The sequence below is a fragment of the Nicotiana tabacum genome, chromosome 16 (assembly GCF_000715075.1).
Source record: "Nicotiana tabacum cultivar K326 chromosome 16, ASM71507v2, whole genome shotgun sequence".
Taxonomy (NCBI): domain Eukaryota; kingdom Viridiplantae; phylum Streptophyta; class Magnoliopsida; order Solanales; family Solanaceae; genus Nicotiana; species Nicotiana tabacum.
The window spans coordinates 102,433,911-102,459,148 of NC_134095.1; the positions used below are offsets into that span (position 1 = coordinate 102,433,911).

Sequence of the window (25,238 nt, forward strand, 5' to 3'; positions counted from 1 at the left end):
ATCATATAAAAAGAAAATGATTTATTAGACTAGAGAAAATATTAATTCAAATAACAGAGAATTAAAATCAATTAATTGATGAAATATTTGAGTAAACCACTAATTTTACTTCACCACTGATTCTGTTATAAAATTAAAGCTTCAATCATTTCGAATTAATTTCATTCAATCTAATTAGGACAAAATTTCAGAGACCTTTTTAAAATAAGATGTAGACATAAAGCTACAAGCATCATGAACTAAGTTCATCGTAAGTCTAATAAGGACAAACATACAGAGAACTTCCAAAAATAAGATATCAACACAAAGCTTCAAGCACCAAGAACTAATTTCATTGTTAGTCTAATACGGACAATAATATGGACAAAAATACAGAGAATTTTCAAAACACGATGTAACATCTATATAATTAGTCTTTTGCTTCTTAGTCTTCAAAAGGATGTATCGGTGTCCTCCCCATCATCATCATCAAATAACTCTTCTTTGCTATCTTCACTCTCTGATATTTCTATATGATTGTCATTAATGAAATCATCTTCCTCATTATGCACATTGTTTTGAGCTTGCGTACTTGCATGATCATAGTTAATACTTTGTGGTTCAACATTATCCCTATGTAGAGACACCTCAACAATATTTTCTTGGTCATCGGTGCACGAAGTATTAAATTCAGCTTCCTCTTGTTGATAGACTTCTTCATTCAATAATTCTTCATGTTCACTTTATACACAATTATCATCATTATCAGGCACTTTAAAAAGGTCACGAGGATTTGTCTTCACAACAATAAGCCAATCCTTATCGACCATGTCGTCCAAGTAAAAGACTTGCTCCGACTGAGATGCCAACACAAATGGCTCATTTGTATTCAAGGCACATCGAGTATTCACACTTATGAAACCGTATTTGTCTATCTTATATCCTCTTCCTAAGCGAGCTACATCCCACCAATGACACTTGAATAAGTAAACTTTTCTATTTTCCACATAAGATAACTCATAAATGTCCTCTAATACACCATAATACTCCTCGTTAGAGTCTGAATCATCTTCTCTCACAAGAACACCACTATTCTGCATTTTTCTTCTCAATGCAAGCTCTTTTGTATGAAATCTAAATCCATTCACCATAAATATTGAATATCGATGTACTAATGGTGCAGGACCGACGGCTAAGCTTATGAGCTCATCATTTGCGCGTCCTTGTGAAGATAGTACAAATATCTACAAAAATGAACAACACTGTTATGACCAATAACATGATGGGATGATTAAACAAATATCAATATTATTAATTAAGTGGACACCTACACGTGCGCGAAACCAATCAAGAAACTCATTTTTATGAGCTCCCATTGAACTTTGGCTTTCAATCTCTCTTGTATATTCCCTACATTTCAAGTTAGTTAAGATTAATCTGGTTCAGATTATATCAGTGTGAAACTATCTTGGAGTTAATAAGAGACTTACTCCATGAAATGCGAAACCTCTTCACAATTTTGAAGCACATACATACATGCTTATTTAAACTCATCATGAGATAGCTTGATGCCTTCTAAAACACCTTTTGTTTGACCACTTTTTTTAAAGATAGACATCTCATCATTTGACACAGATCCATCATCATTCCTAGTTGGTTTATTAAACTTGGTTGAGATATTCTTCAAGTATCGTGAGCAAAATGTGAGGCTTTCCTCTGCCAAATAACCTTCTGCAATTGAACCTTCTGGACGATTTTTATTGCGAACGTATGACTTAAGTGTTCGCAAATACCTATATAAAATAACTCATTAATATAATATATGTTATTCTAAAACTATAGCATCGAAATTATTAAATAATAAATTACCTCTCTATAGGATACATATTCCGATATTGAGCTTGTCCACCAAGCTTTGCCTCACTTGACAAGTGAATTGGCAAATGAACCATGACATCAAAGAATGCCGGAGGGAAAACAAGTTGAAGTTTGCACAAAATAATAGGAATTTCTGCCTCTAGGATATCAAGATCTTCAATCGTCAAGCACTTAGAGTATATATTCTTGAAAAATTTTCCTAAAGCTATAATTGGATCACACACTTCCTTGGGTAGCAAACCACGTATAGCTACTGGAAAAATGTCTTGCAACAATACATGATGATCATGACATTTTAATCCATGTATCTTTTTTTCCTGTACATTGACACACCTTGAAATATTTGAGGAAAAGGCATCAGGAACCTTCAGATCAACCAAGAAACTACATACCTTCAGCTTCTCTTCCGGCGACAATGCATAGCATGCTGCAGGTAACAAAATATTGTTCCCATCCTCAATTGGATGCAACCTTTGTCTGATTCCAAGGTCCATCAAGTCATATCTACTTTTCAATGTGTCTTTTGTCTTTCCAACCATATTCATGACAGTTGATATAATATTGTCGGACACATTTCTTTCGATGTGCATCACATCAAGGTTATGTCGTAACATAAGACTCTTCCAATAAGGCAATTGGAAAAATATACTTTTCTTCTTCCAATTGTATGCATTGTTATGAACATCATGCTTTCTCTTTTGTCCTTTACCAAAAGTCACATTACCTAAAGCTTGTAATTGCATAAGTGCTTCATCACCTGTTAAAGGGTTAGGCGTAACTCTCATTTCAACTTTCCCATCAAATAACGTCCTACTTCTACGCCATAGATGGTCCATGGTAAGAAAGGGACGATGACCCATATAACACAACTTACTATGTAAGGAAGTCGATTGTGTATCTTTATGGCAATAAGGGCATGCAAGCTTGCCTTTGGTTGACCATCCTGAAAGATTCCCATATGCAGGAAAGTTATTGATTGTCCACATTATAGCCACATGCATCAAAAAATTAGATTTTGAGTGTGCATCATAAGTCTCCACCCTGACCCATAATTCTTTCAACTCTTCAATCATTGATTGTAAATATACATCGATATCATTGCCTGGACACTTGAGGCCTGGAATAAGAAGTGTCATCATGAAATATGGATTTTTCATGCAATCCCATGGTGGCAAATTTTATGTAGCTAGTACAACTGGCCAAATACTATGATTAGAACTCATGTTCCCATAAGGTTGGAACCCATCACTCGCCAAGCCTAGGCGAACATTTCTTAACTCAGCTGAAAATGTGGGATGTTGTGCATCAAAGGATTTCCATGCAATTAAGTCAGACGGATGTCGCAAGACACCATCATCAATATTTTCCTCCTTGTGCGACCTCATCTTTTTAGCTGTCTCTCTTTCCATGTACAATCTTTGAAGCCTTGGTTTGATTGGAAAATGCCGCAAGATTTTATGAGCTACTTTCTTGCCTCCGTGTTCTTCGGACTTCCATCTAGACTTACCGAACTTAGGACATGCTTGAATATCGGCATAATCACGCCAATATAAAATACAATCATTCCGACATGCATCTATTTTGGTGTACCCCAAGCCGAGGTCACAAAGAACTTTCTTTGCTTCATAGAAAGAATTTGGCACAAATGACCCCTCGGGAAGAACTTCTTTAAAGAAGCTCAATAGTGCATCCATAGATTTGTTGCTCCAATGGTTAAGACACTTCAAGTGAAGTAGTTTAACAACAAAAGACAACTTCGAGACTTTTTTACAACCACTATAAAGTTCTGTCTCAGCATCTTCTGACAATTTGTAGAACTTTGTTGCATGTATATTTGGCTCTTCGTTGTCCTCTAAATTATTATTATTATTATTATTATTGTTATTATCCTCTACATTCGTATATCCACAAGCATCATGAATCATTTCACTAATATTGTCGTCTTCAATGCTATCATCTTCTACTTCATCATCACTAACTACAACACTAGAAGTTTCAACTCTAACTGACACTTCTCCATGCAAGTCCCACACTTTATAAGAATCCCAAAATCCCTTCCTCAATAAATCTCCTCTTACACCAACATGTAGCTTGAACTCGGTATTCATACACCTTTTACAAGGACACCGAATCATAGTGCTCACTGTTAGTTGACTGAATGCCCAATTAAGAAAGTTGTCTACTCCATCTCTGTACCTTTGGTCGACTCTATTCCTAATATTCAACCAACTTTTATCCATCCTTTCTATAAAAAAAAGAAAGTTAATTAAATAAAAGTGCAGCATTGATAATAATCAAAATATATATAATAACTAACATACAAGAGAAACGAACAAATCAAATCACCTCTAAATAAAATGAGAAATATTACAGCAAGTTTCTACTCTTACACACCTTTTGGTTACAAGGAAATTAACTAGCTTCATAAAAAAAAATATACACTGCCACATCTACGAACACCTTATTGATAAACAAATTTAACATCTCTTACCCAACTAGACTCAAAAAGTATTAAATTGATAGGCTCTAAACTCCATTTTTAGATGATCAAGAAACAATTTTACATTCAAGTTATTGTTTAAGTGGCCAAATACATGCATTTAATTCTATTGTAAAAAATGTGTACAATGTTTCAAAAGAACATCAGTCCGAAAGAAGTATTATATATTCTTGCAGCCTTACAGTAACATATATACGCCTTATAAAAAATGTGTAATCATGATTAAATGTTTATCATAAAAAACTAGAATCGTCGCGAACTCCTTGTTCTAGTACCCCTAATGAGACTGTTACAATGACATGATCAACATACATTACTGATCCATCACTACAATGTAACTTCACTGGTTTAATACCATCACCATTTTCAAATTTTAAGTCACAGTCATCGTTTCGCCATTCAATTTTTGTGACTTTTCGGTCTAATTGAATCAAACCAGGTGGTAAAACAGATGTCAAAGATTCAATCACAGTTGAGTACCCTTTAGCTATAGTTAGTTCATCTCCATGAAAATTATAATACTGACTTTCTCCATTAAAATCTAAAGTACCCAAATCACCAGCTGATGAATAATGCCTATGTATATTCTCAAACATAGCAAATATTCCTTCTTCAAGTGATTTTCTACATTCTACTCCATTTATCAAACACTTCAACATTTTTTTGATCTTTCTTTAAATTCCAATAAAATTTAAGACCATTCATAAGAAAAGAACCAATACTTAGATTTTTATTTACTGCCATTTTCAAGATTTAAACTTTCAGTAATTTCTTTACATACCTCATCTTGAAAATTTCCTTCACCTGAAGAAAAAGCTAACATTTTGCTGAAAAAATTTGATATGGATTTAACAAGGGAAGAATTTACCTCATAGCCATTTTCTGTTAGTCACTTTTTTGTCCATTAATTTACCTTCTTCATATAATTAGGTTAAGTTGACTTGTGATAATATGTAACTTTACACACAAAGCTTGATGTTAACACCCATAAAAATATAAAATTAATTAAAAGAAACATACTTGTTCGGGCAAAACTAGACCAAAAGGTCATGCTAGAGCCTCAACAAAACTTATTATATTGTTACACGCACAAACACACAACAAAATCATACCAACTATTTTTTTATGCAGTATTTAGTACTCTGCATTCATAAAAAGTCAGTTTTCTTATTTATAATATACTTAGCAGTCCAAGTCAATCGTTGAAACTAGGATTAATTAATGGTAGTGAGAGTAGCAGCATCAAGCATAATTTGCCCAAACTAAGAATGGAATACCAACATGCAATAGGTCTCTCAACAAGAAGATTTTAACTTACCCAAACAAAGATTTCTGTCAAGACTGAAAATCAACAACACCAACACTAAATACGCCTCAAATGAGTCTTTTTGTGCTGACTTTTTTTTTGTATTCCTGTAGATTATCAAATGGTTCAGAGAAATTCGAGATGAAATTTAAGAATACAAATGTAAAATTACTGAAATAACAATAATCCCTAACTGCATGTTGAAAATTTTGCCTTAAAGAATCCTTACAAAAAAATCCAAACATAAATTTATATATAAACTAGTATGGGTATAAACAAAAAAGAAAGGATTAGTGTCACTAGCAGCTATATGAAAGAAATCAATTGTGCAATTCTTCCACCACAAAATCGATATGGATTTGAATAGCAGCTATGAGATTTTCCTTCCTAAAAGAAAAAGGAAAAGATTAGGGATTTGAACACATACCTGATAAATGAGATTCACATTTTTATTAGAGAAATTTAGAGCTGGGTCATGAAATTTTTGTAGAGAAGTGATTTTAGAGAGGGGGGAGAGATTTCTAGAGAGAGGAGAGTTTGAGTGTCTGTGTCTCTGTGAAGGGGGGTTCATCCAAATTAATTAGAAAGAATCAGCTTTTTAAATTTTATTTTATTATTTTAAATTAAAATTTCTAGGGTATAGTAGCGACCCCGTCGCTACAAAACGTCTTTAGCCGCGATATATTAAAAGTCGCCGTAAATAATTTGGAGCCAAAATTTTATTGTGAGCGGGACCAAAAATTTCAGCCACATCAGAGGCGACCTCAGAAAAGTCGCTGCTAAATATTCACCTTCTGTAGCGACCTTTTAATATCGCTGCTAATTCTGTAAATGTTGTAGCAACCTTTAGGGTCGCCACTATATGTTGCTATTACTACTGATATTGGTAGAAGTGGTAATGACTGTGATTATCTTACTGTTACCAGTCATTAGATTGATGAGGATTGGATAATGCAAACACACATTATAGCTTATAGAATAATTAATTCACATCACACATGGCGACTTATTTCTAGCACGGTTATAGATATACACCCACTAGTCCTGTTCCGATTCTTTCAAGGATGGCGCCAGATATTTTAACCATTCATGCTTCAACAGTGGCATCGGAGAATGCTTTTAGTCAAGCAAGACTTCAACTCGTTGATTATAGAGCGTCTATGAGGGAGAGCTTGGAAAAATCAATACTTTCAGAGATTGGATCCGTTCGAAACGAAGAAATTTCGTACTTGCTGAATCACAACCAGAGGTAGACGAAGCTTACGAAGAAATGTTAGTTGAACTTGCGGAGGATGCAGCTTCGCCTGGAAGCGGTGATGAACAAGCCTCTTTTTCGCCATCACCAACGGAAGTTCCTCCGAACCTTGAAGGATTTATGAAATTTGTAAGAGATACCATGTAAAATTAATATGTAACTTGTATTTTGGCACATCTTGATTAGTTTCTTTTTCTTCTCAATGGTGGTATTAGCACCTTGTTGTGCTCATTCCATTGGGGGAGGAAGACTAAGAAAGATATTGTCATGTTTTATTAATGTCATAATAATAAAAAATTATAATGCATTCCTTTGAATATCTCTTTACAATATTTTGTGTTTTAAATTTGAATTAAAACCTTTAAGTCGCAATTATAAAATATAATTTATAAGAAATTGTCTTAGATAAAAAATTTAAAAAATAGGTCATGCCCACTTAGGCCCATTTAGGCCCCCCCACACACACACACACACACACACATATATATATATATATATATAAGCTATATAATTTACAAGAAATTGCCTTAGATAAAAAAAAATAAAAAAATAGGCCAGGCCCACTTAGGTCCACATAGGCCCGGGACCGGCCCACTTAGCCCAGGACCATTTGTTAGTGGTCCCGGTCCCGGGCCGGTTACTACCAAAAACCCGTGAAGCCCGGGCCCATTTAGGACTGGCCCATGAGGCCCGTTTAGGCCCGGGCCTGGCCCACATTACACACTTACATCCAGCTCCTTAGCCAGATGCACTAGGCCAGGAGATGAGAGATGTTATTTAGCTATTAACTCGATTAGTAGCTGCACATGCTCGGCGTCAATATGTAGGTATTGGTCATGCAAATAGGTCCATCAATGCAAGGGTTCATGATTTCATTAATTTGGACCCTCTGGTATTCACTGGAGCAGATCCAAACGAAGACCCTCAAGTATTTATCGATAGGATGCAGAGGACTTTGAGGGTAATGAAGGCCACTGCTACTGAGTTAGTTGAGCTAGTCCTATAGACTTCAAGATGTTGCAGTTGGTACGAGTCTTGGGTGTTGTCCAAAGGTGAGGATGCCCCTCCAGCAGTATGACAGGAGTTTACAGAGGCTTTTCTTTGTCATTACCAGAGCTTAAACGGGCCAGAGTTGATAGGTTCTTGACCCTTCGGTAAGGTAACATGAGTGTTCGGGAGTATAGTCTTCAGTTTGATTCGTTGGCTAGGTATGCTCCCACTATTGTATCTAATATGGAGGATCGGGTTCACCGGTTCATGATGGGATTGGAGTCTCACCTGCTTAACAATTGTATGTCGGTCTCACTTCAACCAGGCATAGATATTTCTCGTATTCAGGCATACGCTCAGGGTGTAGAAGAGCGTAAGCAGAAGCAGAGGGCCGATCGTGGGCATGATAGGGGACAAAGTAAGAGAGCAAGAACTTCGGGTCCTTCTGGTGAGTTTCGAGGTGGTCAAAGACAATAATACCCGAGGAATCCAGCCCATCCATCGGCTAGCACACACCTCTCCTAGTTTGCTGGTAGGAGATTTGATCGTTCCACATATTCAGGGCCTAGTCAGAATTTCAGGGCCTCAAGTTCTCAGTATAGGGGTGAGTCAAGTCAGATAAGGCCACTATTGCCATGATATGCTCAGTGTGGTAAGCAACGTGCCGGGCAATGCCTTATGGGGTTGGGTGTTTGTTATACTTGTGGTTATCCAGGCCACATTATGAGAGATTGTCCAAGGAAAGGTGGTGCAAGTATAGTTTAGCCAGTGGGATTTGTAGCTAGTTCGTCATTATCAGTACGCCCCCCTAGGCCAGGTTTACAAGAACCAATCGGTCGTGGTAGAGGTAGAGGTGGAGCATCTAGCTCGAGCGGACCTTAGAACCGCATTTATGCATTAGCAGGTTGACAAGATTAAGAGTCGTCACCTGATGTTGTTACGGGTATATTATCAGTCTCCTCATATGATGTGTATGCATTGATTGACCTAGGTTTCACCTTATCATATGTTACTCTATTGGTTGCTAGTAAGTTTGGAATAGAACTTGAGTTATGACGTGTATATAAAGTGTAACGACCCGATCGGTCATTTTGAGCTCTGGCGCGTCATTCAGCAGTTTGAGGCCATGAGCAGCTTCATCTCAGGTATATTGACTTGTGTGTATGGTCAGAATTAAAATTTAGGAAGTTTGGAGTCAAATCTAAATGGAAATTCTCATTTTGAAAGCTTAAAATTGAAGAAATGAACTAGGATTAGAATTTTGAGTAAACGACCTCGGAATTGGGATCCGAAGGTTCCAGCAGGTTCGTATGATGATTTCAGACTTGGGCGTATGCCCGGATCGGGTTTTGGATAACCCGGGAGCGTTTTGGCACCTATTGTGGAAGATAGCATTTTAGAAGAAATTGCATCAGTTTGGCTTAAAATGCATTTCAGTGTTATTGATATCTGTTTGGAATTCCGAGACTGGGAGTAGCTCCGTATGGTGATTCTGGATTTGGGAGCGCGATCGGAAGTGAATTCGGAGGTCTGTAGGTCATTTTGGAGTCGTTTGGCTAAATATAGAAATTTGAAGTTTTTTGAGAAAATTCGACCGGAAGTGGAAATTTTGAAATCGGGGTCGGAATGCGATTCCGAAAGTTGGGGCAAGTCCGTAATGTCGAATGTGACTTGTGTGCAAAATTTGAAGTCATTCCTGAATGATTTTGGTAAGGTTTGAGACACTTAGTCTCTTTTAAGGAAGCTTAAGTTGGAAAAGTCAACCGGATATTGACTTATGTGTTAGAGCGCTCGAAATGCAAATTTTATGGTTCGGATAGCTTTGTTAGGTGATTTGGGACTTAGGAGTGTGTCCGGAATATTTTTGTGATGACCGGTGTAGAATTAAGCTTGAATCGGCAAAGTTAGTATTTTGGCGAATTCCGGTTGATAGGTAAGATTTTGATCCGAGAGTTGTTGTAGCTTGGTTATGTCATTTTGGACTTGTATGCAAAATTTGAGATCATTCGGACTAGTTTTGATGTGTTTCGACATAGGATGTGAAAATTAGAAGTTTCAAAGTTTATAGGCTTGAATCCGAGGTGAATTTAGTATTTTTGCGTTGTTTTTGGTGATTCGAAGAAACAACTAAGTTTGTGTCATATTATGGGACTTGTTAGTATACTTTGTTGGGATCCCATGAGGCTCGGACAAATTTTGGAAGAGTTTTTGGAAGATTTTTGCCGTTTTGAGCATAAATGTAATGATCTAAAGGTTCATTTTTAGTTCTAGAGATCCAAATTTGATTCCGAGACTTCCAGAATTTTGATAATGAATTATAGGACTGATCTGGAAATTTTGGTCTAATTTCATCAAGTCGCGATTGAGTTTTTGATGCAAAACATGAGTAATTGTTTAACAAGCGAAATGGATATCGCACTGGGAAAATGAGCTCTGAATTGAGTTTCGATTAAAGGGTTGTGTTCGTATTATTATTTGTGACTCATAGGAACAAGAATCGTCTAATTCCGAGTTCGTATGAAGGAGTTAGAGCCTTTTTAGTGAAATTAAAGAGTGCTGGTGCATCAGGTCTGGTGTGGCACTTTTAGCGACCAGATTAGCACCTTTAGTGACCAGATTTATGTCTTTAGCGACCAGATTTGCTTATTAAAAGCTTCTGCATTTCTGCTCATTTTTTTTACCTGTTTTCTTGCGAAATAACACGGTTTGGGGCGATTTTTGAGCAAGAAATCATGAGAAATCTTGAGGTAAGTCACTTGTGATTATTTCTACTCCATAATATTGAATTATCATCGAATAATCCAACTAGATTACATGTTTTTGAGGTGTAAATTGGAGATTTTGGACCTAGAAATTTGAAAATAAGATTTGAAGATTTGAGGGGTCATTTGAACTCCGATTTTGGTAAATTTTATATGTACGGACTCGTGGCGAGACGACGAATCCGGTGATGTGGCTTTCGTAATTTTTCGAAAAGTGAGTCTGGGGCTCAGGTTTTGCCAACTTCGTGATTTTTAGCGTTTTTCGAGTATTTTCGATTTGGTATTGTTCCCTTAGTATATTGTGATTTATTCGCTCTGATTTTGGTTAGATTCGACGCGCGTGGAGGCCGATTTGAGGGGCAAAGGCATCACAAGCTATAGATTTCACCGGTTCGAGGTGAGTAATGATTTTAAATGATGCACTGAGGGTTTGAAACCCCGGATTGCACAACATACTGCTATGTTGAGATGAGACACGCGTTGTATGATGAGCGCGAGGTCATTTACTATTGGGGATTGTGACTTGGTCCATCCTAGTTGATATTTTTACCGCGTAATTGATAAAAATTTATTGTTTTTCACTATGATTGGGTTTATTGCTATATTTGGGTTTCGTGCCAATTATCTGAAATCTTTTGTGAATTTACATCACTATTTTCCTCACGAATTGAAATATTATTTGAACTCAGTCCAATTGAATTATATTATTTTGTGAACTCGGCTACATTTATACTCAACTCGAGATTTAATGATATTTATAATATTGTTGAGCTGAGCACTATTGTTTTACTGATGCCCAAGAGGCTTATGATTATTTTCTGGACTGATTGAGGCCGAGGGCCATACATGAGGATATGTTGAGTGATGTGAGGAGGCTTTCAGGCCTCGAGTGTTATATGAGGAAGCTTTCAGGCCTCGTGTGTGATGTGTGAAGGCTTTCAGGTTTATTGATATTGCGCTTGGGCTGTAGGAGCCCCTCCAGAGTCTGTACACACCCCCAGTGAGCGCAGGGTACCCAGGTGAGTTGGGAGTGGGCCCGAGAGGCCATTGCTTGTGTGTGGTGAATTGGGAGTGTGCCCGAGGGGCTGATGTTGTGTGCTGGTGAGTTGGGAGAGTGAGTTGGGAGTGAGCCCGAGGGGCTGATGTTGTGTGCTGGTGAGTTGGGAGTGAGCCCGAGGGGCTGATACTATACTGAGATTTACATATTGAGCCCGAGGGGCAAGCTTTTGATTTATCCTTACTGTGAAAATTATTTGTCTTTACTGTTTTAAAAGAAGAATTATCTGATACTCACTGTTCTACTGTATAACTGATTTTACTGCTTGGGATAGCGCTATATTGTGCCGTTATGAGATTTCATGTTTTCAGTCGTTATTTATTTTTATTACTCACTGGGTTGGAGTACTCACATTACTCCCTGCACCATGTGTGCAGATACAGGCAGAGCTGAGTTCGCTCCTGAGCGCTGATTCTTTCCAGGCCAGGCGGTGACTAGGAGTAACGAGGTAGCTGTTGACGTCCGCTGCCCCGTTTTCTCCCTTATCTTTGTTATTTATGATAATTCCAGACTTTGTAAAATATTAGTAAACTCTGTAGTAGCTCATGACTTGTGACACCCCGATTTCGGGCTGAGTTGGGATGGTTTTCCTTGTTCTATCATATTTATTTCGCATATTGCCCATGATTTAGACTTATTCCTGCTAAGTAATTATAAAGAGATGTACTGTTTTGTTGATTGGCTGGCCTTGTCCTCACGAGAGGCACCATCACGACCGGGTTGGGATTTTGGGTCGTGACAAGTTGGTATCAGAGCCTAGGTTATTAGGTCTCGCGAGTCATGAGCTGGTTTAGTAGAGTCTCGCGGATCGGTACGGAGACGTCTGTACTTATCCTCGGGAGGCTGTAGAACCTTTAGGAAAAACTTCATATTCTTGAATTCTTAATCGTGCCTCCTTGATTCAGCTTGAAAAAGTAACTTTTACAGTTCCTTCCACATATTTGTATGCGCGAACGAATGCTCAGTATTAGATGTGCCTTGATGGCTTGTAATTCCCCGATCGGTGGGCGAGGTGTAATCTCTGTGAGTTTGATGTCAGGCCAGTCGGGAGGACTTGAGGCCGGATCATTGCCTATGGCTTGAGCACCGGGGTGCTGATTATGTGAGCAAGTGTTTTGAACTTATATGTTCGGTATTGTCCCTATTAGTGGGAAATGATGGATGGATAGCTACGTGATGAGTATGTTACAACTGCGAGATGTATCTATATGACTTGGAAGTGACGATGGAGACCTGTTGGATGATAGGTGGACTATTAAGTGTTTGATTTTTCATTGTAATGCTTTGTCAAGTCGTGGATGTGTTGTTAGGATGGTTTTGGTGATTCTCTGGCAGGTGGATAGGCTCAATTACTAAGGAAACTCTGCCGAAATTTTTGAAAAATTTGGGACTTAGTAAAAAAAAATTGTCACCTAATAGTGGGCTTAAATGTTGTGTGAGTGCATAAAGGAGTGAGTTTAATCTAACCATGGTATTACGGCAGCAATAGTGTATATGTGTTGTGATCTATGGCTTCGAGCCAAGTTGGGGAGTTTGCTATTGATTAGATAATTGTGCGGTCATGTGCTATGTTGGTTTCGATTCGAGGCATGCTGGCAAATCAGCTCTGGTTACGGAAATTGGTCCGAAGATGGCACGAGTGAGGGAAAACTTGGACAAAGGCTACATGGTGCTTTATAGATGTGTGAGAATCACAGTATGTCTTAAGCTGTCGTTGGTAAAGAATGCTCGGTGCATGGAGCAGGAAGATGTTTGGTTGTACTGGAATGAGGTCATACCCTGCGGTGTCAGAGTGCTAATGAGGCATGTGTGGTTATGTTCCTTGGATCAGGTGAATTGCATTTTGAATAAGAGTAGATGACTTGAGAGAATGGTTCTAATGTGTTCGAAAGTCGTGTAATAGTGGCTTTGAGCTAAGTGGGAGAGTCCCACCGCTTACGATTGGGTTGCATGGTTAATTACCTGCGTGAATTCTGGTTATTAGCGTATTGATGGGTTATTGCGGCTACGGAAAAGGACCATGAGTGGTAATTTGAGTAAATGAATTGTTGAATGCATGTTATGGTTAGCCTTATTGGCTCATGTTCAGACTTGAGGGAAGATTCATGATTTATGCCTCGTATAGGTGCAGGCTTCGAGGGAAGTGATCCCGCTGGGTGCTTCATAGAGAGGGTATTCATATGTTATAAAATTCAGTGGAGTGGTTGCATTCGGGGCCAAGTCGGAGCGGGTGGCTCTCAGTAACGGTCCTCATGAATTCAAAGGGCAAAGTGTGGTGCCTAATGATGTCGACATTATAGATACAGATAAGAATCAAGCTTTGTAGCAGCTTATGAGAAGGTGCCCAAAATGTTCTATAATATTTTGACTTGCGGTGTAGCATTTGGGAGATATGAAATGGTTCGTGGGATTTGAGACAGCATGGTCTCGTGATTCAAGGTCACTCCGGAGGAGTGCAGATGGAGTATGTTATGTGTTGAATGGAGAAGTATTATTTCCAAGGCAATTAAGGGTAAATTGGAAGGAGGTAGGTTGATTAGCCATAGTTGAATTGGCATATTGGTGTCAGTGATCAGTTCCTTCAGCGTGAGCAAGTTATGCAAGTGATTTGTGGCGGTACGTGTGAGGCTTGTCGGCCACCGTAATTGATTTTGTTCAGAAGCATTCTTCTGTTATGGCTTGTTATGTGGAGGCAAATCCCGGAAGGGTTATGGTGGCTTGGACCACTACTTAGATATTGGCATATTCGACGGTTATGAGAATTCACCTGTATGTTGCTATAGTTCTCCCGAAGTAAGTTAAATGGAAAGCCTTATGTGATGAAATATTAGCCTATCGGCGGTTCCAGAGTTGTGATGGAAATCATGTCTATCGTATATCGGCACGTGAGCTGCAGTGAGTGGTATGGAATTTGAAGTAAGGACCAAGGTCGCAATTTGGTCAATGACTGTGATGTTACAAGCTCGGATGAGCAGGAAAGGAGTTCCAGTGTTTTGAGTAAGATGGGTATTGATGTCAGTATCACCTGAGACCGGTGTTCTGTGAGAAAGGCTTTGCATCCTGGTTAGGGATTCTTGATCACTTTTCAGCGTTAGTTCAGCCGATGGTTTGAATGTGCGAACCCGTTAATTATTTCGGAAGATGGTGGGAGCTTGTCCCACAGGAAGATTGTATAAGTGTGACATGTAGTCACTTGATTAATTAGAATTTTAAACCAAGTATGAGGATTTTGGTAATATCATCCATTTGAGAATTTATGCCTGGAGGGCACTCTGCTTATTGGGTTATAGACCTGTGAAATATTATTGGCCTAGCTTGGCACGATCAGGATCGACTTGAGGTCGGGGGATAGATTTAAATGTGGAAGTGAGCCTTACGTCAGGCCAGTTGTGTTTATTTCAGCAATGCGCTCTTTATGGAAGGATAGTCGCGGTCTTATTTCGTGGTCAGATAATTCATGTAAAGATATATTGCGATGTATGAGTTGTGAGACGGCTTGGTAAATTCCTTATGTGTTGAGGTTCCGCTCAGCGGTGATGTTATATGAGCAGGATGGCTCTTGAGACTTAGATCATGTATCGCACCTCAGTTGTGCTTGAGTTGTAGCCTATAACGCTATATGTTTCCTTGGGAATGGTATTATGCACCTTAGTGTGTTTATGACCGATATTCGGTATTTGGATGTGGTGAGCTATTCAGCTCGACGTGTATCTCCTTATGTGAGTTCTATATGTGGATAGGGTGGCACGCCGCCATGGGTATGTTGTTTGGATCGGGTTGCGCGCCGCAATAGTGTGATGTTCAGTTCAGTGCCCATATTTGCTTTTATGTGTTCTGTTTCCCTGTTTGCTGAGGAAGTCCATGTTAGTGTGCGAGTTGAGTAGTTCCTCCCAGAGTTCGCCTTCCTTTTGTATCGCGTTCGAATTGGTAGCCCACTGGCACATTGTGGCGTCTTGTGGGATTTTTGATTATGTCCGAGGTGACTTATTGCCTGAGCAGTTCGTACTGGGTGAGACGAGGTTACTAGATTTGGGGTCAGTGCAAACTGATTATATGAAGTATATTATAGAGCAAAGATCATTCTTTGGTTTGAGACAAGGTAATGGAACTTGTCAGGAGTATAGATCCAATGAATTGTTGATTCAACAGTTGATTATGAATTTTGGCACATCTCTTCAGTCGTATCGGTGTTTTAAAAACTAGAGCAAGACCTATGTAGGTCATGAGATGCAATGAGAGCATCAGATTTGTGGAATTTCGACTATTATGTTTAAAGAATGTTATTGTGGTCCTATGAGTAAAGTGATGCAAAGTGTGAATTCAGCAAAGTTATGCAGCCATGTTTGGGTACAACGCGTGGAGATTGATATGGTGGTCGTATGATGGAAACAGGCTTGGCAAGAAATTCAGGATGTTGGAATTTGACCTAATGACTTATTTGCTTGAATAAGGGAGTATATCTACAGTGTTATAGAGCTAATGTGCTCAACTGAGTGGTGGTAGCATGGGAAGGTGAATGAGGTGTTAAACAAGTGATTTCAGACTACTTCAGTGTAGTTCTCAACACATTCGAGGACGAACGCATGTTTAAGTGGGGGAGATTGTAACGACCCGATCGGTCATTTTGAGCTCCGGCGCGTCATTCAGCAGTTTTGGGCCATGAGCAGCTTCATCTCAGGTATATTGACTTGTGTGTATGGTCAGAATTAAAATTCAGGAAGTTTGGAGTCAAATCTAAATGGAAATTCTCATTTTGAAAGCTTAAAATTGAAGAAATGAACTAGGATTAAATTTTTTGTAAACGACCTCGGAATTGGGATCCGAAGGTTCCAGCAGGTTCGTATGATGATTTCGGACTTGGGCGTATGCCCGGATCGGGTTTTGGATAACCCGGGAGCGTTTTGGCGCCTATTGTGGAAGATAGCATTTTAGAAGAAATTGCATCAGTTTAGCTTAAAATGCATTTCAGTGTTATTGATGTCCGTTTGGAATTTCGAGACTGGGAGTAGCTCCGTATGGTGATTCTGGATTTGGGAGCGCGATCGTAAGTGAATTCGGAGGTCCGTAGGTCATTTTGGAGTCGTTTGGCTAAATATAGAAATTTGAAGGTTTTTGATAAAATTCGACCGGAAGTGGAAATTTTGATATCGGGGTCAGAATGCGATTCCGAAAGTTGGGGCAAGTCCGTAATGTCGAATGTGGCTTGTGTGCAAAATTTGAAGTCATTCCTGAATGATTTTGGTAAGGTTTGAGACACTTAGTCTCTTTTAAGGAAGCTTAAGTTGGAAAAGTCAACCGGATATTGACTTATGTGTTAGAGCGCTCGAAATGCAAATTTTATGGTTCGGATAGTTTGTTAGGTGATTTGGGACTTAGGAGTGTGTCCGGAATATTTTTGTGATGACCGGTGTAGAATTAAGCTTGAATCGGCAAAGTTAGTATTTTGGCGAATTCCGGTTGATAGGTAAGATTTTGATCCGAGGCTCGGAATGGAATTCTGAGAGTTGCTGTAGCTTAGTTATGTCATTTTGGACTTGTCTGCAAAATTTGAGATCATTCGGACTAGTTTTGACGTGTTTCGACATCGGATGTGAAAATTAGAAGTTTCAAAGTTCATAAGCTTGAATCCGAGGTGAATTTAGTATTTTTGCGTTGTTTTTTGTGATTCGAAGAAACAACTAAGTTTGTGTCATATTATGGGACTTGTTAGTATACTTTGTTGGGATCCCATGAGGCTCGGACAAATTTTGGAAGAGTTTTTGGAAAAATTTTGCCGTTTTGAGCATAAATGTAATGATCTAAAGGTTTATTTTTAGTTCTAGAGATCTAAATTTGATTCCGAGATTCTGAAATTTTGATAATGAATTATAGGACTGATCTGAAAATTTTGGTCTAATTTCATTAAGTCGCGATTGGGTTTTTGACGCAAAACATGAGTAATTGTTTAACAAGCGAAATGGATATCGCACTGGACAAATGAGCTCCGAATTGAGTTTCGATTAAAGGGTTGTGTTCGTATTATTATTTGTGACTCATAGGAACAAGAATCGTCTAATTCCGAGTTCGTATGAAGGAGTTAGAGCCTTTTTAGTGAAATTAAAGAGTACTGGTGCATCAGGTCTGGTGTGGCACTTTTAGCGACCAGATTAGCACCTTTAGTGACCAGATTTGGGTCTTTAGCGACCAGATTTGCTTATTAAAAAGCTGCTGCATTTCTGCTCTTTTTTTAACCTATTTTCTTGCGAATAACACGGTTTGGGGCGATTTTTGAGCAAGAAATCATGAGAAATCTTGAGGTAAGTCACTTGTGATTATTTCTACTCCATAATATTGAATTATCATCGAATAATCCAACTAGATTACATGTTTTTGAGGTGTAAATTGGGAATTTTGGACCTAGGGATTTGAAAATAAGATTTGAAGATTTGAAGGATCATTTGAACTCCAATTTTGGTAAATTTTATATGTACGGACTCGTGGCGAGACGAGGAATCCGGTGATGTGGCTTTCGTAATTTTTCGAAAAGTGAGCCCGGGGCTCGGGTTTTGCCAACTTCGTGATTTTTAGCGTTTTTCGAGTATTTTCGATTGGGTATTGTTCCCTTAGTATATTGTGATGTATTCGCTCTGATTTTGGTTAGATTTGACGCGCGTGGAGGCCGATTTGAGGGGAAAAGGCGTCGCAAGCTATAGATTTCACCGGTTCGAGGTGAGTAATGATTTTAAATGATGCACTGAGGGTTTGAAACCCCGGATTGCACAACATACTGCTATGTTGAGATGAAACACGCGTTGTATGACGAGCACGGGGTCATTTACTATTGGGGATTGTGACTTGGTCCATCCCAGTTGATATTTTTACCGCGTAATTGATAAAGATTTATTATTTTTCACTATGATTGGGCTTATTGCCATATTTGGGTTTCGTGCCAATTATCTGAAATCTTTTGTGAATTTACATCACTATTTTCCTCACGAATTGAAATATTATTTGAACTCAGTCCAATTGAATTATATTATTTTGTGAACTTAGCTACATTTATACTCAACTCGAGATTTAATGATATTTATAATGCTGTTGAGCTGAGCACTATTGTTTTACTGATGCCCAAGAGGCTTATGATTATTTTCTGGACTGATTGAGGCCGAGGGCCATACGTGAGGATATGTTGAGTGATGTGAGGAGGCTTTCAAGCCTCGAGTGTTATATGAGGAGGCTTTTAGGCCTCGTGTGTAATGTGTGAAGGCTTTCAGGCCTATTGATATTGCGCTTGGGATGTAGGAGCCCCTCCGGAGTCTACACACCCCCAGTGAGCGCAGGGTACCCAGGTGAGTTGGGAGTGGGCCCGAGAGGCCGTTGCTTGTGTGTGGTGAGTTGGGAGTGAGCCCGAGGGGCTGATGTTGTGTGCTGGTGAGTTGGGAGTGAGCCCGAGGGGCTGATGTTGTATGCTGGTGAGTTGGGAGTGAGCCCGAGGGGCTGATACTATACTGAGATTTACATATTGAGCCCGAGGGGCAAGCTTTTGATTTATCCTTACTGTGGAAATTATTTGTCTTTACTGTTTTAAAAGAAGAATTATCTGATACTCACTGTTTTACTGTATAACTGATTTTACTGCTTGGGATAGCGCTATATTGTGCCGTTATGAGATTTCATGTTTTCAGTCGTTATTTATTTTTATTACTCACTGGGTCGGAGTACTCACATTACTCCCTGCACCATGTGTGCAGATACAGGCAGAGCTGAGTTCGCTCCTGAGCGCTGATTCTTTCCAGGCCAGGCGGTGACTAGGAGTAACGAGGTAGCTGTTGACGTCCGCAGCCCCGTTTTCTCCCTTATCTTTGTTATTTATGATAATTCCAGACTTTGTAAAATATTAGTAAACTCTGTAGTAGCTCATGACTTGTGACACCTCGATTTCGGGCTGAGTTAGGATGGTTTTCCTTGTTCTATCACATTTATTTCGCATTTAAGATTATATTGCCCATAATTTAGACTTATTCCTGCTAAGTAATTATAAAGAGATGTATTGTTTTGTTGATTGGCTGGCTTTGTCCTCACGAGAGGCGCCATCACGACCGGGTTGGGATTTTGGGTCGTGACATAAAGATCCAGTGATAGCTAGGCGGGTATATAAAGATTGTATAGTAGTAATTCATAGTCGATCTACAGCAGCAGACCTAATCGAGTTAGATATGGTAGAATTTGATGTTATAATAGGTATGGATTGGTTGGCTTCTTGTTATGCCAACGTTGATTGTAGATCAAAGATTGTCCGATTCCAATTCCCAGACATGTTATAACATTCCCAACTTGTTGACTTTCGACAAAACTTATTGTCTTCTATTTGTTTAGCTCCTAAGCCTTCCAACCCTCTTGGTACTTGTTATTCATGATCTTAAAGATTTGTAACCTCCAAGGTAACATGAATAACTTACTTTATGTAATTTTAAAGATGATTTCATTTCTGAGCTTACATCAATTGACTTATAACGTACTCTCACTTACGAAAACATGGGGTGTAACAATAACCTTGTTCGACTGTCAGTAGTCAATACACATTCTTATAGAACCAACCTTCTTCTTTACAAATAACATTGGTGCATCCCATGGTGATACCCCCTTATCCAACAACTCTTGCAGTTGTTGTTTTAATTCCTTCAACTTCACTGGAGCTATACGATACAGAGGAATAGAGATAAGCTAAGTGTTCGATGCCAAATTAATATCCCTATCGGGTGGCATGCCAGGTAGTTCTGTAGGAAACACATCTAGAAACTCCTTCACAACTAACTCAATAGTAGGAGTATTATCACTAATATCTCTAACAAAACCAAGATACGCCAAACATCCCTTCTCAACCATTCGTTGAGCCTTCAAGTATGAAATCACTATGCTAGGAGTACAACCAAGAGAACCCTTCCACTCCAACCTTGCAACCCTGGTATAGCCAACGTCACGGTCTTAGCATGACAGTAAAAATAGCATGGTACAGAGATAACCAATCCATACCCAAGATCACATCAAAATCCATCATATCCAATAATAAAAAGTCTACCTAGTCTCAAAACCACATATGGTGACCACACAGGACCGATAAACTCGATCCACCATAATAGAATCCCCAATCGGTATAGATACATGAACATGGGTAGCAAGCGAATCATGTGGCATATCCAGACAAGAAGCAAAGAATGATGACACATATGAATAAGTAGAGCCAGGATAAAAAAAATATCGAAGCATCTCTGTGGCACATAGAAACAATACCTGTAATAACTCCATCAGAAGCAACGGCCTTCGTCCTCCTTGGGAACGCATAGAATCTGGCTTACCTCGACTAGACTGAGCTCCCCTTCTAGGAAGACGATGTCCTAGATGACCTCCACCCTAGGCTAGCTGCGCTGGTGGTGAAGCAACTGGCGCACGAGTTAGAGTTTAACCCTATGCTGCCTTGAACCTCTATGAAGGCAGGGCCAGTATTTCCTGATGTGTTCCAGGTCTCCACACTCATAGCAACCTTTGACCGGAAATGACTGTAGGGCCTCAATCGGGCCCTGTGAACCAGAATATCCACCAAAAGAACCTGGTATCGATAAATCATGAATAGATGGAGCACGATGAGAACCCTGCGCGGGAAGTGAACTGAACGAAGACTGCACCAAAGCTCCTCGACTAGGTGATGGTGTATAATAAGCTGGCCTACTAGAATGGCTTCTCCCAAATTGACCTCAGCCTCCAAATGAGCCACCACCAAAGCTGAATGTCGAGACCTCTAATCCCTACCCTGCATCATCTCCCTAGTCTCACTGAAGATGCACTCAACACGATGCTCTATCTCCACAACCTGGTGAAATAAACTCCCGATCTTAGCCTCTCTAGCCATAATAAGGCGAATACTAGGGGAAGACTACTAATAAATCTCCGCACTCTCTCCTTCTCAAAGGGAATCAAAAAGTAACATGATGAGACAACTCTGTACACCTTATCTGGTAGTTAATAACTGACATCTAACTTTGCTAAAGGTGCTCAAACTACCTCCTTAGCTCCTCTTTCCTAGTCTAGGGAACAAACTTCTCCAAAAAAGACCCTGGAGAATTGAGCCCAGGGAAGAAGAGGTGATCATGTTGGTCTGCCAAGCTTATAAACCCGCCACCACCTCTTGGTTGGACCTTGCATCTAGAAGGCGATGAAGTCAACTCTATTGTACTCGACTAGTCCCAAATTATACAAAATCTCATGACACGGTCCAAGAACCCATGGTCATCCTCTGAAGGTGTACCACTAAAGTGAGGAGGATGAATTCGAGAACTTATCCAACCTCTTTAGCTCATCAGCTAAAAATGCGGGCCTCTCCTGGTAACACTCCAAGGGTCTCACAACCACATGCCACCTACTCTAGGGTACGAGTAGCAGGAGTCTGCGCTCTGCCCCTTGCCTGAGAAGTTGCTGGTATAGTAGGAAATGCCCCGACCCGAGCCAAACTTTCGAACAAACCAACCATACAGACCAAAGCATCCTGAACAACTGGTGAAACAAGTAAACCCTAGAGAACCCGAGTTGGTCCCACATGCTCCACATTGTCAGGAATCTACTTCTCAATAGGAGCTACTAGTGGCTCCATAATAGCTGCTCGAGCAAAGTCGCTAGCTATAGCGCGTGCTCTATCCTTGCCTCTGCCTCGACCCTAGCCTCTCGCAGCCATGGCCTGGGGTACCGACGCTTGCTCAACTACACTAGATGAAATTTGTAAGAGAATAGAAGAGAAAAGATTCAGACATAGGAATAAACAAATCCACATGATAGAGAATGAAAGAAAAAGAAGTTTTTCTAACAACCCATAGCCTCTCTAAGATAAGTATAGACATGTGCGTATCGATCCAGAAGACTCTACTAGACTCGCTCATGACTCATGAGACTTAAGAAACTTAGTGCTCTGATACCACCTTATCACGACCCAAACTCCCATCAGAGCCGTGATGGAGCCTAACACTACCTACTAGGAAAGACAACAACCAATATACAGAAATAAATTTCAACAACGGAATTAAATAGTCTTAGAAGAGAAATATAAATAACTGAAGTCAATAACAACAACATGACTGTAAACCATCCCAAATCTGATGTCATCGAGTGCATGAGCTCTACATAATTATATATAGAGTCTGGACCAAAATACAGTACCGTATGAAAGACTATACAGTAATAGCATGAACTAAGAGACTTCAAGGCCTAAGAACAGAATATCAGTGCTACCTCAAAATCTCCAATAGGTAGAGATGTCACCCTCTAGCAATCACCCCTATCAGCAACACTTAGATCTGCACATAAAGTGTCGAATGTAGTATGAGTACAACTGACCCTATTTACTCAATAAGTAATAATCCTAACCTCCGGATGAAAGCAGTGATACGCTTGGCAAGGTCCATTGCTTATTTAACCAACACAAATAACATCAAAATAACGGCAAAAGGAAAAGCAGATCAAGTAATATTTAGTTCATATCACAACAATAGGAGAAATAAGCATGCTTTTTAACTAAATTAGTCAAGATATCAATTTTTCCACAGAAATTACCCAATCATGGATTATCAATTTAAACTATGATTCCAAAATTTAAACATGAAATAGAGACATCAAGTACTAGTTAGCATGAGAAAGATGCAACCTTATACCTGCATGACAAGTTTACATGCCCAAAATCAATAATATTGCAATTTAATCATCAAGTATACCAAATCTCAACACATGTATAATGTCTGATAAATGTACCCCCTCAATCATCACACATGCACGTACTCACTCAGCATTGTACGTGTGCCTGACATAAGTCTCTCACCAAGTATATCTCGTATGCTTGCACCCACCAGTTAATACCTGACTCTGAAGGAGCGGATCCTAGCTCAAGCGCTAGTCAGATCAAAAGTCAATGATCAATATCACTCAGCCCAGATGGGGGCACCGCGCATGCGTCACCTTACTATCAATACCACTCAGCCCGATATGGAGCCCGATGCACACATCACCTCACTATCAAATATCAACACGGTTCCAAGGCCCAAAATCAATCATTAATCTCCTTAAGTCTCAATATGCCAACCCCTCACAGAACCATAATCAAAATACTGCAAGGAGTATAACAACATGCTACAAATCAACTCAAACTTGTGTCACACAAATAAGGACACCAACAACATGTGAGATGACAAATAAAGAGCGCACCAAGACATAGATACAATACGCGGATACAATATCATGACTGAAAATATAACTACACTTAAAAAAACAACTCAATATAGCAAAAAATTGCCCTATCATGTTTCAAACAGATAAACACATAGCATAATATGATTTATAGCATGAATAATAGCTCATGTAGTCATACATGTGGAGGAAATATGGTATCAAAAAGGCATGATCGCAAAAACAACGCATATAATAGCCTACAGTATACTCGGATAATGAATAATCACGGTACGCATACACGCTCGTCACCTTGCACGTGCTTATCCCTCAACACATAACAAACATCATGGCCAACAGAGAAATTACCCGCAAACTAAGCTCAGGCAAGATATACTTACCTCAAATAAGCAATAATCAATACTCCAAAAATCCCTCTCCGAACGGATCAAATCTAGCCAAAATAATTTAATAACATCAAACAAGGCTATAGGAACAGATTCCGGACTATAAGCTTCGATATTTATTCAATTACACAAAGTCAACTAAAAAATAATTTTGCTTAAAGAAACTGATAAATATAATAACATAGATAAGCATGTTCGATTGACCATGATGCTTAAACAAGAGAACAATCTGTTTATTTAAAGTATTTCGAAGCGAGTTTCGAAACAAAGCTGAAGAGTATATGTAGCCGCTTTCCTAGTTCCAATGATATCTCCACCTTACCTCATCTGCTTCTCTATATTTAAAAGCGCTTCTATTTGCACCTCCAATTTCATATCACCTTCCTGTAAGCACAATAAAGAAAAAATTCAAATGAATAATCAGAGGAATATATCAAAAATGAAGCACGAAATATAAAAACGATCGAACAGTTACCATATTGATTTTTTGAGTTTTTAGGAGTTCGATTAAGACCGATTTTGAAACCCGAGAATAGAGAAATATAACGAGAGAGAGAGAGAGAGTTGTGTTTGAAGACTTTTAAGTTTTGGTGTTGTTGGATTTTATTGGGTGCAATTTGTGGAGTCTCTATTCTGAAATTTAAGGCAATTTGGTGAAGGACGGGGGGTGAGGAAGAAGGAGAAAGAAGACGGGGTCCATATATATATATAAGGAGAAAGGGCGCTCTTAATTTTTAGTAGGGAAATAATTCATTTCAAATGTGTTTATGAGGTAAAGAAACACAACTTAGCCCGTTTGGACATAAGAAAATTTTTCCTTTTTTTCGAAATTTTTTCACTTTTTTCGAAATAAGTGTTTGTTCATATAATTTCCAATTTTCACTTGAAGATGCATTTTGAAATTTTTCGAAAATTTGAAAA

The 25,238-nt window shown here is 39.1% G+C and overlaps 3 protein-coding genes across 5 annotated transcripts; all 3 read right to left on the reverse strand.

The window, feature by feature from the left end:
• LOC107814455 (uncharacterized) lies at positions 1–25,080 on the reverse strand. Of its 3 annotated transcripts, none has more exons than XM_075233176.1 (9): positions 24,793–25,080; positions 24,640–24,701; positions 24,312–24,364; positions 22,984–23,048; positions 5,676–5,770; positions 1,849–4,102; positions 1,470–1,772; positions 1,311–1,389; positions 1–1,223 (listed from the first exon to the last, which is right to left on the reverse strand). In XM_075233176.1, exons 7-9 carry the CDS (start codon positions 1,511–1,513, stop codon positions 723–725), a joined length of 624 nt encoding a protein of 207 aa, XP_075089277.1. In that variant the 5' UTR covers positions 1,514–1,772; positions 1,849–4,102; positions 5,676–5,770; positions 22,984–23,048; positions 24,312–24,364; positions 24,640–24,701; positions 24,793–25,080; the 3' UTR covers positions 1–722. The 3 variants fall into 3 exon arrangements, with proteins under 3 accessions (XP_075089277.1, XP_075089274.1, XP_075089275.1); XM_075233173.1 differs by having other exon boundaries at positions 24,793–25,073; XM_075233174.1 differs by lacking the exons at positions 22,984–23,048; positions 24,312–24,364; positions 24,640–24,701; positions 24,793–25,080 and adding an exon at positions 20,998–22,977.
• LOC142170341 (uncharacterized) lies at positions 3,036–3,965 on the reverse strand. Its single transcript, XM_075232234.1, has one exon. It carries the CDS (start codon positions 3,963–3,965, stop codon positions 3,036–3,038), a length of 930 nt encoding a protein of 309 aa, XP_075088335.1.
• Positions 4,079–5,016, reverse strand: LOC142170342 (putative polyamine oxidase 5). Its single transcript, XM_075232235.1, has 2 exons — positions 4,633–5,016; positions 4,079–4,102 (listed from the first exon to the last, which is right to left on the reverse strand). Exons 1-2 carry the CDS (start codon positions 5,014–5,016, stop codon positions 4,079–4,081), a joined length of 408 nt encoding a protein of 135 aa, XP_075088336.1.
• Positions 25,081–25,238: the final 158 nt, after the last annotated feature.

Excerpts from the sequence above, each read along its gene's own strand:
- LOC107814455 (XM_075233173.1), bottom strand. The coding sequence starts at position 3,014 with ATGAAAAATCCATATTTCATGATGACACTTCTTATTCCAGGCCTCAAG. Across the intron at positions 1,773-1,848 it reads AATATGTATCCTATAGAGAG|GTATTTGCGAACACTTAAGT; the intron begins GTAATTTATTAT and ends TATTTTATATAG.
- LOC142170341 (XM_075232234.1), bottom strand. The coding sequence starts at position 3,965 with ATGAATACCGAGTTCAAGCTACATGTTGGTGTAAGAGGAGATTTATTG.
- LOC142170342 (XM_075232235.1), bottom strand. The coding sequence starts at position 5,016 with ATGTTGAAGTGTTTGATAAATGGAGTAGAATGTAGAAAATCACTTGAA. Across the intron at positions 4,103-4,632 it reads TTGTAACAGTCTCATTAGGG|AAAGGATGGATAAAAGTTGG; the intron begins GTACTAGAACAA and ends TTTTTTTTATAG.